Genomic DNA, 13,792 nt, shown 5'->3' on the forward strand with positions numbered 1-13,792 from the left:
TGCGGTGACGAACAATTTACAAATGCAACCAAATATGCTTTATTTTTCTTCGCAGAGCCTACAAGCTTTGAAAATTCCCTGAAAAAGAACATGATTTCAAATAATATATGAAATTGGGATTTAATCCTGTAAAAATAAAGTTAAGTCACTTGTGATTGCACTCAAATAGGCCATTTCCGAGTTGCTTTAAACCTCCTTATGAAAACGAGGCTACTGCAACGTTTTTGTTATGAAAATTAGTTTTCATTCATATGCAAACAAAACTAATTATCATGTGAAAAGTTTTGCAATTAGCCTCGCATTCACAGTGAGGTTCACAGCAACTCGGAAATGGCCTATTCCATTCACAAACGCCAACTCGTGATGATATCGATCGTATGGTTAGCACGCAGGTATCAGTTCTAATCCATTTTAGACTTTGCTGACTAAAAGGGCAAAGGCTACAATCTTTGGAATTAAATGCTCGTAGCTTACTTGCAACCTTCTATATTTAGCAGCCTAGATATAATGACCAAAATTCCAATTAAAGACTATCAGAATGCAAAGGAACTATCCACGGATATTTTCGCCGGCAGATGACCGAAATAAAAATGGTTTCAAATTTGAAAACGTCGGGCCGACGTTTTCAATTTTCGCTATTAACTCTGCTGATTAACCAAACATATGTGAAAAGGGGGTTCACCAGCGAGGACTTGAGTTGTTAAGGTTACTCTTGGTAAGGCTAATCTCGTGCTAAGCAACGTGTGTTCTTATTTTAGAGTTCGTGAAAATGATGGACAATAATTGAAACCAACAGCCTTCTTCCTCGTATCGCCATACTTCAGTTTTCAAGTGTTTCTAGTTTGAAAACTGGGTAAACACAAGCGAAAGCATTTGGTGGCTTATAAATTCTCTTATCTCCGTTTTCTATTTACTGACTAGACCATTTTCGTAAGGCAAGAGGTCTAGGTTCATTAAAGTCATTCCGAGGTTCCAGTAAGACAAGTAAAAACCACCCTCTCAAAGGCTCTACATATAGTTTTTTAATTTAACACCACTTTGGGGGATTACAAAACTAAGTACAACAGCGAGGAGACACTCGGCTGCCAAATATACAAATGAAACAAAATACAGAAAAAAAGCAGTACGCATGCATTTTACTTGAACGATACACAAGTTTGATTAACGTGAGCGCGACGGATTGTAAAGAAAATCTGCAACAAATCCGCTCATTCAGAATTGAAAGCTTGTACTTGCGTCTAGTCGTTGCTAACAATCCTTGTAAATTCTGTAGAATAAAACAGAAATCTGCATTATTACCCCCTCTATCAAGGTCTTCAAACACTACAAATAATGAAAATCAGATGAAATTTCAATTTATTATAGTCACTGTGATAACACAAGCGTTTAAGGAAGTACTGGCTTTGATGTCTCTCAAAAATCTTTAAGCCTGTTCTGTTAGCGGATTAAATAAGTTTTCTTCCATGCGCAATTTTTTATGCGGAATCAAACAGCGCGCAAGTGTCAGATCCAGGAAAGAAATACCACTTTGCGCAAACATTTTGCTAAATTATGGAGTTCTTCACGTCAGAATTTACAGATATATCTGAGAGAACATTGTCAGCAGACATAGAATATTGAGATACTTGGGCGTGACTTTGATGATCTTAAATCTGGTGCATGTATACACAAGACTTATCCTTCATGGTAATAAGCTGCACGAAACGGGGGGGGGGGGGGGAGGGGGTGTCCATATACTAACTAGGGCGGGGTGGTTTTGTATTTGTTAGGGAAGAGAAAGAGGGAAGGGGGGGGGGGGGGGGTGACATTTCATGAGTTGATCCCGAGATCCATCCAGAATGACCACCAGTACCGTTTAGGTCACTGAGTCAGACAAAAGTGCGGCCAGAATAATCTTTGAGAAAGAAACTGATACAGCTCCGGGATGACAGCTAAATTGAGACAAGCTCACAAAAGAAGATTCTGGTACCTTTAAGGTGCTCATCTCTAAGTTTGAGACTATCATCTTCCTACTGTTATTATTAATATATGAGAGTCAGTTGCCTGGGTAATCTGTCTGTAGAAGGGAATAGTATGCGACCAGCACTCCCTCAATAAATTGATCGTGTTCTCTTGTCGTATGTGGCCATGTGGGACATCCACATTAATATTTGAACATAAACGGAACAATGGGCGCTTCCTCATGGGCAAATGAGACAGTTATACGCGTGTGCTACAAGTTAATTCACCCCTAGAAACAGGAATCTTCATTTCAAAATGAAAACAAATACGACATATTTTACCCCTCAAGTCGACAAGATTGTCTTGGTTGACATCAGCCTTGGTGAACATTTTCTTCAGTTCCGAGTCTGACAGACTCTCTCCACAGTTTCGCATCACCCTCTTCAGATCCTCAAATGTTATGAAGCCGTCATCATCTGAGTCAAACAACCTGAAAGCTTGGCGCAACTCAGCATGATGATGCTTCTCTTGGGTTTGGGACATCATCACTAGGAACTCATTGAAGTCGATGTGTCCGCTTGCTACAATGAGAGAAGAGAAGCGAAGATGAACTTCCATCTTCAAAGCATGGTTGCCATGCATTTGATGGATTCAAGTCCACTAAGAAGGGGTGGCAATCACAGGCAAGTGCTAAAAATGTCTCGCAGTGGACTTATCGCGGATTGTAGGGGTGGGAAAATTTATTTCTAAAGTAACAAACACATCTAAGAATTGTGCTTTTCTGGCAAGAAACTGAAATGAATCACGTGACCATAGCATAACAACAGGAGGAAATGGTATGGTAACGAACTGGCGTAGAAATTTATTTATTTATTTATTTATTTATTTATTTATTTAACTTTGTCCAATATGGACAGGGATACCGCAACAACTAAACAGCTAAGGCCAATTACTGCGGACCTGGGATATACGGAATATACGCACAAAGACCAGACCACAACACCGGGAACTACGTCCCCTACTCTTTGCGAACAGTGAGTGGGTTCTTTAACGTCCCACAGAGTTATTTAGAAACAAGGTTTGTGAGACGGGGCCTAGGATTTTTGGAAAGCCAATAGCAGCTCAGAAATTTTGAAGATGGGGGTCTGTTCCTTAATCGTTTCTGAAATACAGGTTAAGAATCCCAGCAGACTAAACTATGTTACTGTACACTAAAAGGCCTGAAATCGATCTTGGAAAACAGAAATAACACCAGCTAGGATTTCTGGAAAGCCATGAGCACTTGAAAACATAAACAGGCAGGCACGAGCCTGTCATTTAACAGGCAGGAGAAAACGGCACCTGAAGTATTTTGCTTAAATATTTTCTTGGGTACCAATGATCTGTATATTGATGACAAACGCAATTGCTTTCACAAGTTACCGGTGTTGTGATGCATTGCATCGTGCAACAACTCCTGCTTTGGAATGGCTGTCAGGCAATACCAGAAGTTGTTGTGCTCTTTTTCGTAATCTATTTACTAACATGATTGTTTGCAAATGAACTGCAACTTTTTTGTGAATGAAACGTTTCTCAAATTTGTATTCTCTTGGTTGTCTTCATCTTAGAAGGTAAAATACTGAAGTAAGACTTACCATCAGCATCAACATCCCTGATCATATCATCCAATTCTTGAGGCGATGGATTCTGTCCCAGGTTCCTCATGACAACCCCAATCTCGTCGGTAGTGATGAAACCACTGCCATCATGATCGAAAAGCTCGAAGGCCTCGCGATAAGCTAGTTAAAAAGTTCAAAAGAAAGTAATTCAACAGGCAGAGAAAATATGGAACAACAACAATAAACAAACATACGAAGGATGAACCAGTTCAACTCATTGAGTCTATTCCTGTCAACACGAGTCCTTTTTCAATTATTAAAGGATTTTGGAATGGCTTTACCAATGTACATATTGTACTTGTGTATCATTTCATTTTAATTTGTTGTCTTGTTCACTGAAAAGCCCCCATGAAGAGAGTTCGATAAATTTTGTGTGGAGGGGAGGGGGGGGGGGGGGGAGGAGCAGGGGTAAAGCTCCCACGTATTTTTTTTCTGAAAGTATATACGATTCACGTAATTGTTTACTCCACATATCTCTAAATATAGTGGGTGGGGTGGGGGGGGGGGGGGGGCGGCGGTATTTTTTTCCTGAAAGTAGATATGATTCACGTAATTGTTTACTTCACAAGTCTCTAAATATAGTCACGGTAATGAGAATTTGGTCCTGATCACTGCTGCAATTATTAAGGAAGCAACAAGGAAAGATGTCTAAGATAGCACAGGAAGTTGAGAGCTTTACAGGACAATGACATTCAGTTCCTCCTATAACCAATAGATGGCTTTGATAGGAGTAAGCGACAAATAGACTTACCTGATAGAAACAGCTTGATAGACTTTGTCATTTAAAATGAAAGGATTTTTCTCAATACAGGCTTACCTTTCTTTTCACTCTCTGAGAAGTGCGTCTAAAAGAGATAATATCAGTTAGTTATCACGTTCAAATAGGTTGAAAGATTCAGTAGAATGTTATTTTACTTGCCAAAATAGCCATGACCCCATAGATTATCCAAGCAAACTTTAGACGCAGTGGCATTCTAACATTCCGATTAGCATTTTGGACTAATTACAATGGATTTTTGTGCAATCAAAATTGGCAGGTATACATTAAAAATTTCATTAAATAAAAAATGAAAAAAATTACAGTTTTCCTTGAGTTTTACTACTCATTTTGTACGCGTTGCATGCCTATGTTCTAAACATTTCTTTCCGTTGATAGGCTGTTCAAACGCAAAATATGATTTTACAAAATAAACTATTTCTACTACCATTGTTGCCCCCATAACAAAAGCTACGATTTAATCGATTTTTAAAAGCATTGAAAAGCACTGTTGCGTGACATATGATGCCAAGCTTGTGTGTATATTGAGGCTATTACATTACCGATTAGATTGAGTCCGGCCTATTAAACTTTATGCGAAGAACATTTAGTTTGTTCAAACATTGATTAATCTACATTCGTGTAGCCTCTGCAGTGTTGAAAGAAGCTACTTTGAAAGAAAAATCGATCACAATAAAATAAGTCCGATATTATTTTAAGCGTCTACGGCGACAAACAAAATACGCCCTTTGCTCTCGAACTTTCGAGAAATTTTTCTCTCCTTTTTGGAAAGTTTTCACAAAGAATTGATCAAGGTTAAATTAAATACGTTGCTTATATCAACCTCATTTGGACACCTTGAAACTAGAAATAATGGTAAGATAATAAGGTCGAAAAGATATTTTAAGTCACGCTTCGATTTGTTTAATATATTTATGTTAGAATTTCTAAGATATCAATACGTGCACATCAGTATGTCGACGGGACACAGCACCGTAAATATAATAAAATAAACGATTTGGAAGCAACGTTTAAGTCGTGTTATAAGTTTAGAATGACAGCGCAACGGCCAAAGTCTTCTTTCAAACTTCAGCGTTAAACTCTGATCAGAACGACCAAAATTTGCTCGTCGATTCAATCTCAGAAATCAACACAGACTTTACATCGATGTTATTTGCTAACAGAATTTCAATAGTTTGTTAATAAAAGTTCGATCCAATGCTTACCATTTTGCCTCGTTGAACTGAAAGAGCAGCCGTTTCGAGGTCTCAAGATAGGTTTGCTAGCTGCGTTCGTAAGCTTCTAACTCCGCGTCAGTGGTCAAATGGTAATTTATAGAGGCAACTCGAAAACAAAATTTGCAATGCAGAACAGCTTCTAGAAGCTCGTTACACTTTTTGTGACAATAATGACGTAACACTAGACAGTAACGCCTGAGAAACGTTTTCAAGCCTGACCGATGCATTTTTTCGCCATAGATGCCAAATTTAAGGCAAAGAAAAGCACTATTTAGAAATTTTTACATGACAAAAACTGGTTTGCTTTTAATTAATAAGGCCATCACAATATATACAAAAATGTGTCGATTCGCTGCAAAACGACAGTCACTGCAGAGATTTATCAATAATTTTTTTTATTTAAATTATATCAGGTTGCAGATATTTCTTTTCGACCGATTTCACAAGCAAGAGGGCGATGAGAGACGTCAAAGTTATTTCCAGGGCATAAACTATTGTCAATGCTCATGAGTTTTCACCTGGTACTTATTTATTTATTTATTTATTTATTTATTTATTTTTTTTTTACTTAGTTACTTTCTTCTTTAATAAACTGCTTTTTCTTTTACTTTAAGCTTTAGTGCCAACCGCCTCATTCTTAGCGTTTTAGTTATACTGAGTAAATTTACCTATTTTTGTGTTAGTATGTTATGTTGTAAATTAAGAATTTAAACTTTTTTCTTGGTAATAAAGTTTACAACAATAAACGTATCATTTAGAAGGTGATACCCCCGGATGGTACTCCCATATAAAATAAAAGCTATAGGGTATGTGCCGCTGTGAGGGGTATGGTTTTCAAGCAGTTTAGTCTGTGAAAGGGTATAGAAATCAGTGAGTTTTGGTCTAGAATAGGGTATCATTTTCCAGGAAACTGATCAGTTGCTTGTAGAATTTTATCTAGACTAGGTTTCCCGGGAAATGACAAGCATTCAAAAAAACGTGCAGTTGTTGCTGTGCATGTACATGTAGAAGATTTTGTTTTGGCTGGACTGTGGTAATGACCGAGTTTTTGGAAAATAGCCAGTCTGGGATAGGCTAGCGTCCTTTGGCATGGTCTGTAGTCTAGTATAGGGCTACAAAATGCAGCTGAACTTGGTCTGGTTTAGGGTAAGGGTTTCAGAGTCCAAGCGGCACACCCCTACCCAAAAAGTTTTACAGCAACCACCCCCACCCCCCACCTGCGGTGATATCATATCGTTTAGCTATAAACATATGAATGGGAATCACTCTTTTTTTTAAGTGTGTAACTTTCGTGTGTGTGCACCTCCTCTGAAATCTAAACTACGCAACATTACGCAACAGGCCCCTGCTGTTAGACTTTCACTAAGTCAACTTTGATGGAGTCCAGCACGCCCCGTTGACCACTTCTTGCGGCCTGGACGGGAGAGGTGGGGGTGGGGGGGGGGGGGGTACTCCCTGTAATGTACACGGAGAGGTTCCGTCAGATAGAGGTACCTCTCTAAGGCTGGAGTTATTTAAAAGAGCAGGGATTCATTTGGGTATTTTGAAAGGGATTTTGTAAATATCTCGAACAGACCAAACGAAAACCGCTGGGGGTTTCTACTGAAGGGAATTGAGACGAGTGCCATTTTCTCTGGATGGTATATGAAAGGGATACGGATTGAGCCTTGGAGTGTTGAAAAAAATGTTGCCCACTGATTATAATTGATAATAATCGAGATAAATTGAAGATTAATACCTAGTGTTATTGGAAATTGATAGGCCAGAAGTTGTAGAGGTTGTGAGTAAGTAAGTAAAGCTTTACAGCGTATTTCGCCAAGGTAATAAACAGTTATTCTTCGAGGATACGCCGGAAATGAAGTGATATATATTTCTACCCAGCAAGACGCGAGCGTCGAGTTGGTTATAACTAGAGAACTTAAATGACAACGGCGATGGCAGCGACAACGCCACAAAACAAAAAACGTAATGAGCACAAGCAATCACCCTACACGTGCGTTTTACATTTTTTGTACACTTCTTTGCCTCCGACTGCAAAACAGCAACGTGAAATGACCAGATGCAGTTCTGTGGAGAACGCGAACACAGGACGGTGAATTCTTCGTTCTCTTTCTTAAATTGAACACCACTACTACCAATTTGGTTCCTGGGTAGTTCTGCGTTTCTGTCAAAGGCTGAACGAGTTGAAATAATTGCGAAATAGTACAAATGTTTTCAAGTGACGTTTTCAACGGCGTTGCCTTCGTCGCTGCTTAAGTTCCCAGTTAGCTCAAATACGACAATTCCGAGAAGAATAACTGTTTTAGTAAATTTTCAAACACTTATATAACCGGAAGAGTTAAAATAAAATTATTTCCGCTCCAAGAAAAATACACGTAAACAAGTGTCACATGACCGCTACGCAATTCGAAAGCGAGGCGCGCGATTTGAAGAGCGTTGAACATGAATGTTGAATGAATCGTGCAAGCGGCGAGAGTTAGATCGAGAAGAATGTCGAAGTTTCCTTCAAAATAAGTTATAATCGCCATCACAATTTCAACATTATAACTTTTTCTATCGGACTAGCCGGAGTGGTTATGGATTTAAACATTACAATCGTGGAAATGATACTACGGACGAAGAAGGTTTGACCAGGATTTGCCCGCCACGTGAGATAGTCATTCCGAGTTCTTGTTCGGACATTTCCTCGATTGGTTAAGAAATCTTTTGGACACCACGACTGGCAAGCCACTCTGAAACAAGGTAAACATTCAGTTTAATTACGCTTAATTGATTGACAATTACGAAAGTTGCGAATGTTGCGTGTATTTTGAGTAGACTGCCAGCAGTCGTGCTTTTTTCCTCACATCACGCGGGCAAAGTGACAGTAAAATTATGCAAATTAGAAAAGTGAACGAGATCCATCGCGCGCTACAGAACTTAAAATGAATGAACACACACATACACTTATTGGTAAAACTTTGTGGCTTTTTTTTTTGTTTGACGCTGTCTTATTTTCTGAATTTCTTGGGTCGCCGGAAACTTGCTCGAATCTCGACGTTTATTTCTTCCATTCTTTACATTGGTGAAACCGGCCTCAGGAGTCGTTTTAGCGAACACTTAAGGACAGTGCTTACTAATACCAAAGTATTTTTGTGCGGTAAAAGCAGATCTTAGCAAGGGTTATTGGAATCAAAAAAGAAAATTGGGGGTAACCAGGCATTTTTCAGAGATAATTAAACATTTATGTCTCTAAAAAACGCCAAAATATAAAGCAATGTATGGGATTTTTTCCTAAATTGAAGCTTAATTATTATTATATATATCTCTGAAAATGCATGGTTAACCCCAATTGTTTTTTGAGATACCAAAAGCATTTGGTAAGTTCTGCTTTCTCCGTATAGTTTTAAACTGCGCAAAAATATTCCTGTATTAGTAGGCACCACCCATAGGAAACCCGAGTATCTCGAGTATGCGCAGTAACAATAGTAGGCACCGTCCTTAGGCAGTATCCGCAACAACACTCCTGGGTTCTTTGTGGCCCAAAAATCCACTCCGGTCACATGCACAGTATTTCAGATATCCTGTTGCGGGGTACTGATGCAGTTATCTAATGGGACAAACCTCCAGCGCAAGCAGCGTGAAACGAGGTTTATTTTCCAACTTGGATCTGTTCAGCCGGATGGACTTAACATCAATTTTAGCTATATTTGAATTGTAAGTTTTAATGAATGCGCGCACTACTATTCATATGCGCGGTGTGTCCGGTACCATATTTCAACGGTTTTCTCCACACTGAAGAAGGGTTATATACCCGAAACGTCTGTATTTTTTTCAAAACCATTTCTGACACTTTTGAATATTTATTTTTATATCATTCCTATCCGATAACATTTTCAAGTGCCACGCATCTCCAAGGAACTTTCCTTTTACCGTTCATTTATTTCCTCCGCCGGCGAAGAGGAATTTTTCACGTCGCCACAATTTCTGATTACAAGAAATTCGTCATCATGTTTCCATGTTTGGTCAACTTAAGAATAATGGCTCAGATTCATAGCAGAGGGAACAAATCATAAAGCTAGCAAATCATTAACCAGAGGTACAAGCTAAGTTTATTATTGGCTCTAGGTATCCAGCGAGGCCCTGTATTTAATCACATTTGAAAATAGTTTCAGTGCATTAGCAATATAGATATGCAAGATAATATTTAATTCACTAGCTTAAATGAGTTTTACAAATACTGAAATCAAATAAAATACTTAAAATGCGAAAAAGAAGTTTTTCGCTAGTTGAGAGAACTTTTGAACATTGTCAGCGTTATTAACATTTTTAAAAAGAAGGACAATCTAAGATTTGGTGTCATTCAGTGAAAATTGCTGATCACTGAGAACGCGGTAATGCTATATCTGATTGATTCATCGACTGCTAGTGATTGTTAGCAGTAATGGCACGATCAACCTGCAATTTATTTTCACAATTTGTCTGTACGTTTGCAAAAAGTCATCCAAACTATGTGATATACTAGAGTTTGATAAATTATGTACAAGACATGAACAAAATTATAATATTATAATTTTGTTCATGATAGACTTTATGATGTAATAGACTGTTGCGTTCTGACAATTAAATGCAGTTCAGTTGGACTGTAAAATTATGTCTTCTGCCCACTGAACCGAGTAGCAAGCCGCACTGGGTTTCAGTGTTAGCGTGTCTATGGTATACAGTAAGACTTCCATCCATGGGGGAAAGCCCCAAAAATGAAAATGCAGATGAGCTCACGTTAGGTCAGCTCACTATTTAAAATGGACCAGAAGCTAAGACCGCGGGCATGCCTCATTTCATGTTTCGCTTGTCTCTTCGTACACAAAAATCTTTGCTATTTGCTTTCCGTGTAGATTTTTCTGCAGCTCGCACCCTCTTAATTTGCTCTGATCAAACAGCAGTTTCTTTCCTAGCTTTGTCATGCTTTCAGATTGGAACGAAAGAAATATAAAACTGCCCTGAATAATTCCGGAGGCACTGGTAACCTGCTGTATCAAATGAGCCTTGAATAACTCGGCATCTTGGGCGTAGATGGTACAGCACCAGATCTGGAACTCTTCCGCCGGTGTGAATCGCCCGTGGCTGAACGACATCGGGGAATTTTCGTCAGAATATTCCTCGACAAAAAGTTGGTCGCCATCTTCGAGCATGTAATCGGTATTTGATCGGGTCGCCTCGAAGGGCATCCAGTCGATAACGTGAGTGTCGTTGGGAAATATGTTCTTGGCAACCGAGCGAGACAAAATTACGTCAGCGAATCGCTTTGGAGCGCACGAGGTCAGTTGTTTGTCAGCTCTCGGAAGATTTCCGAGCTTAAATGTGCCCTCATCGATGTGACACGAAAGTGTGTGTAGCACCAACAGTTCTTTGAAATCACCAGTTGGGTCTCGCTCAACCCCCGTAGCTAAACGTTGTCGGCGAATATTTGGAAAAATCATCCGAACATGATTTTTCATTGCTTCGTCAAGGCGTGTTCCATAACGGCGACCACGGTAATCCGGGTGGATTCGTTTCGCCCTGGTAACTGTGGTCTTTCCATCGTCTACTATGATTTGCGCTTCCAGTCCGATTATTTTGCCTTCAATAAGAGCCACCATGACGGTTACGTTGCTCTGTTTAAGCCAGTGATGATACACGTCTGGTAGGTAGTCAAATCCATGGTAAATACCTTTTGACAGCGCCTTAACTTCTTCGAAATCTTGCGGTGTAGCAAGGCGGAAAGATAACGCGTCCTCCATCTTGTGTAAGCCAGAGTCCTTCAGGCTCTTCGGCAAGCGGTTGCGACCAAACGATGGCACGAGACCGTCACGCACCGAAAAGTTGACAGAGAGTTGACTGGTCACGCAGCGGTTAGAAAGTATTGATCAACAACTAACGTGTTTCAACACTGACAAAAAATGATTAAACAAGGACAGAATAAAAAGAAATAAAAACAAACGGGTAAAGATGCGTTCGACTGTGGCTTAAGATGCTTACATCGATGGGGATAAAAAAGATATCTCAAACACAGTTAATAAACAATAATCAATCTTCAATGATTAAAAATACGAACTAACCTGAAAAAAAAAATAGCCAGAAAAAAAAAAAAGCCTGAAAATTCAGGCTTGAACGGGATTCGAACCCACGACTCCTGCGATGCCGGTGCAGTGCTCTACCAATTGAGCTATCAAGCCAACTGGGAATTGATCATATTGATACATAAATTTTGAAATGCCTTGGAGCACCCAATTAGTGGAAACGTTCTTGTTTAGATAGATATTCAGCTGTTGTGCACGGTCGCGGGGTTGTTGTCTGTCTGGCTAGGTCGCGGCAGCCCTTCCAATCCAGCACCACTCTTATCAACTTTGAAGATGGCAAAGTTTTTTCACCAGTACCGCAATTAACTATGCCTCAAGAAACAGAAGGCTTATGAAATGTTTTTCATTAAATTTTAATAACTTTAGGCACAGAGATTTAAATACAAATTTAGCTGCTGGAACTGTGACACGAATTAGTTTACTGTCGAGCTTTGTTTGGCTTTGTTTACCCAGTTGAGTAAATATACCAAGCAAACATTCTGGGATTCTAAAATTTGTGTCACCAAAAACTAAAACTAAAAACATATCATTAGTTCGGACATAATATTATATTTCAGCCGTTTCCAAGTAAAACTCGCGAGAGTATATAAGTAATAACCACAGTCTTCGTCCTCGACACTACGAGGTCACGCGTAATATATCTCCTTTTTAACCAGTGTATACTGGCCCACTCACTGTACTGTCATATATATTTCATACACGTATAGATCGGTTGTATATTAAACGTTGATGGAGTGAAGGCCAACAGCAGCCAAAAATGTAGACATTAAATTTCAGCGACACATTGAACGGCAGATTTCGATCCGATTATTTATCTAAATTCATCTCGCCCGATCGCACGTCGTTGCTTAGCTTCACTTCGCATAAATTCTCCACTTCTGGTATAAAAATTCGAAAGCGACAGATTTTATATTCGACAGTGACCATAGTAATTATTTGCAAATCTTTTTTCTTAATTTTTTTTCGATCCTTCGAGATCAGTAAACGATCGACCCACGATCGGTGTGAAGCAATCGTCGCGCCGAGCTTTGATTTCGCCGGAAATCACCATTCGATAGAAGTTCTCGATGTTATTTTAATATATCAGAATTTCAAGAACTGAATTCCTTCGAAGAGCAACTTACCCATTTTTGTTTAAGACCTTCATCCGTTATTTCAACCGGAATGGCGGTCATCCTTCGTCTTTTTTTGACTCACAGATTGCAAGGTATGAACGCGTCACAGTCGGGGGGCGGACTAGGACGACTAGGAGGAGATGGATTTCATATTCAGTCACGTTCGCGGAAATCAATCGCCAGTGCTTGGTCACGTCCAGACACAATCAACGAGGAGAGAGAAAACGGTTTCCTTGGCTTCTGGTTTTGTCACGTTGTATCACTCCGTAAACAGCAACTAAGCTTGAAAGAAGTACGTTCCATTATGCTTGGCAAAGATTGTTAGAAATACCCTCACGCCAAGCAAAACGCGTGACCGATTATCAGCGTTATGGTTTATGTTCGGCGGATAAAACGAATGGAGTACATCCCCGGGAATAGATATTTAAGTTAAGTTGATTCGGTCGGTGTAAATAGCACAATTCTATATACAACCCTGAGCTTGAAACCTAAACTGAATTGTATGTAGTATTTCCCGGATAGCTATATCCCACAAGTAAACCCCGCCAATGAAAAAGCGCGGTAATTTCGCGCGCTTCCAATCACCATCTCGAACTAAATGACGTATCACTCTAAATAACACGGGTGCTTCTTCGATTGAAATGGCTTTAATAGGTTCGCCTCGGAAGAGAAAATCCACAACTCTGACCTTTTAAAGTAACATTGGACTAAAGAAGGAAGAGTTTACATCATCGCTTGGCAACGAAGCACAGCGAGAGACCAGAAATAGAGGTGTTTTAGTAAGGGTAGTTGTCGGTTATCAAGGAAAGTTCGTGCCGGCGAATCGCAACTCTGATTCATGACCACGGAAAACGCAACAGACCCCAAGGCCGCAAATTCGACGCTGAAGCCTGGCGTGGATCCATTGTTGTCTTCCACTGCCCGAGTGTTTGCAGGGGCTATCGGCTCCATTGATCATCTGCGATGACTTGACTTTTCAAAACAA

At 39.6% G+C, this 13,792-nt stretch overlaps 2 protein-coding genes across 3 annotated transcripts; both read right to left on the reverse strand.

Annotated features, from left to right (window-relative positions):
- Positions 1–999: 999 nt before the first annotated feature.
- Positions 1,000–12,948, reverse strand: LOC146473750 (uncharacterized). 2 transcript variants are annotated; one of them, XM_085117785.1, is made up of 5 exons: positions 12,817–12,948; positions 4,417–4,444; positions 3,576–3,719; positions 2,283–2,522; positions 1,000–1,267 (listed from the first exon to the last, which is right to left on the reverse strand). In XM_085117785.1, exons 1-5 carry the CDS (start codon positions 12,865–12,867, stop codon positions 1,239–1,241), a joined length of 492 nt encoding a protein of 163 aa, XP_084973911.1. In that variant the 5' UTR covers positions 12,868–12,948; the 3' UTR covers positions 1,000–1,238. The 2 variants fall into 2 exon arrangements, with proteins under 2 accessions (XP_084973911.1, XP_084973912.1); XM_085117786.1 differs by lacking the exon at positions 12,817–12,948 and adding an exon at positions 5,583–5,746.
- LOC146473751 (histidine N-acetyltransferase-like) lies at positions 9,669–12,461 on the reverse strand. Its single transcript, XM_085117783.1, has one exon. It carries the CDS (start codon positions 11,351–11,353, stop codon positions 10,412–10,414), a length of 942 nt encoding a protein of 313 aa, XP_084973909.1. The 5' UTR covers positions 11,354–12,461; the 3' UTR covers positions 9,669–10,411.
- Positions 12,949–13,792: the final 844 nt, after the last annotated feature.

Source organism: Pavona decussata, unplaced genomic scaffold (genome assembly GCF_977016875.1).
Source record: "Pavona decussata unplaced genomic scaffold, jaPavDecu1.1 SCAFFOLD_92, whole genome shotgun sequence".
Taxonomy (NCBI): Eukaryota; Metazoa; Cnidaria; class Anthozoa; order Scleractinia; family Agariciidae; genus Pavona; species Pavona decussata.

Excerpts from the sequence above, each read along its gene's own strand:
- LOC146473751 (XM_085117783.1), bottom strand. The coding sequence starts at position 11,353 with ATGGAGGACGCGTTATCTTTCCGCCTTGCTACACCGCAAGATTTCGAA.
- LOC146473750 (XM_085117785.1), bottom strand. The coding sequence starts at position 12,867 with ATGACCGCCATTCCGGTTGAAATAACGGATGAAGGTCTTAAACAAAAA. Across the intron at positions 4,445-12,816 it reads AAGGTCTTAAACAAAAATGG|ACGCACTTCTCAGAGAGTGA; the intron begins GTAAGTTGCTCT and ends TATCTCTTTTAG. Across the intron at positions 1,268-2,282 it reads CAATCTTGTCGACTTGAGGG|AATTTACAAGGATTGTTAGC; the intron begins GTAAAATATGTC and ends TTTATTCTACAG.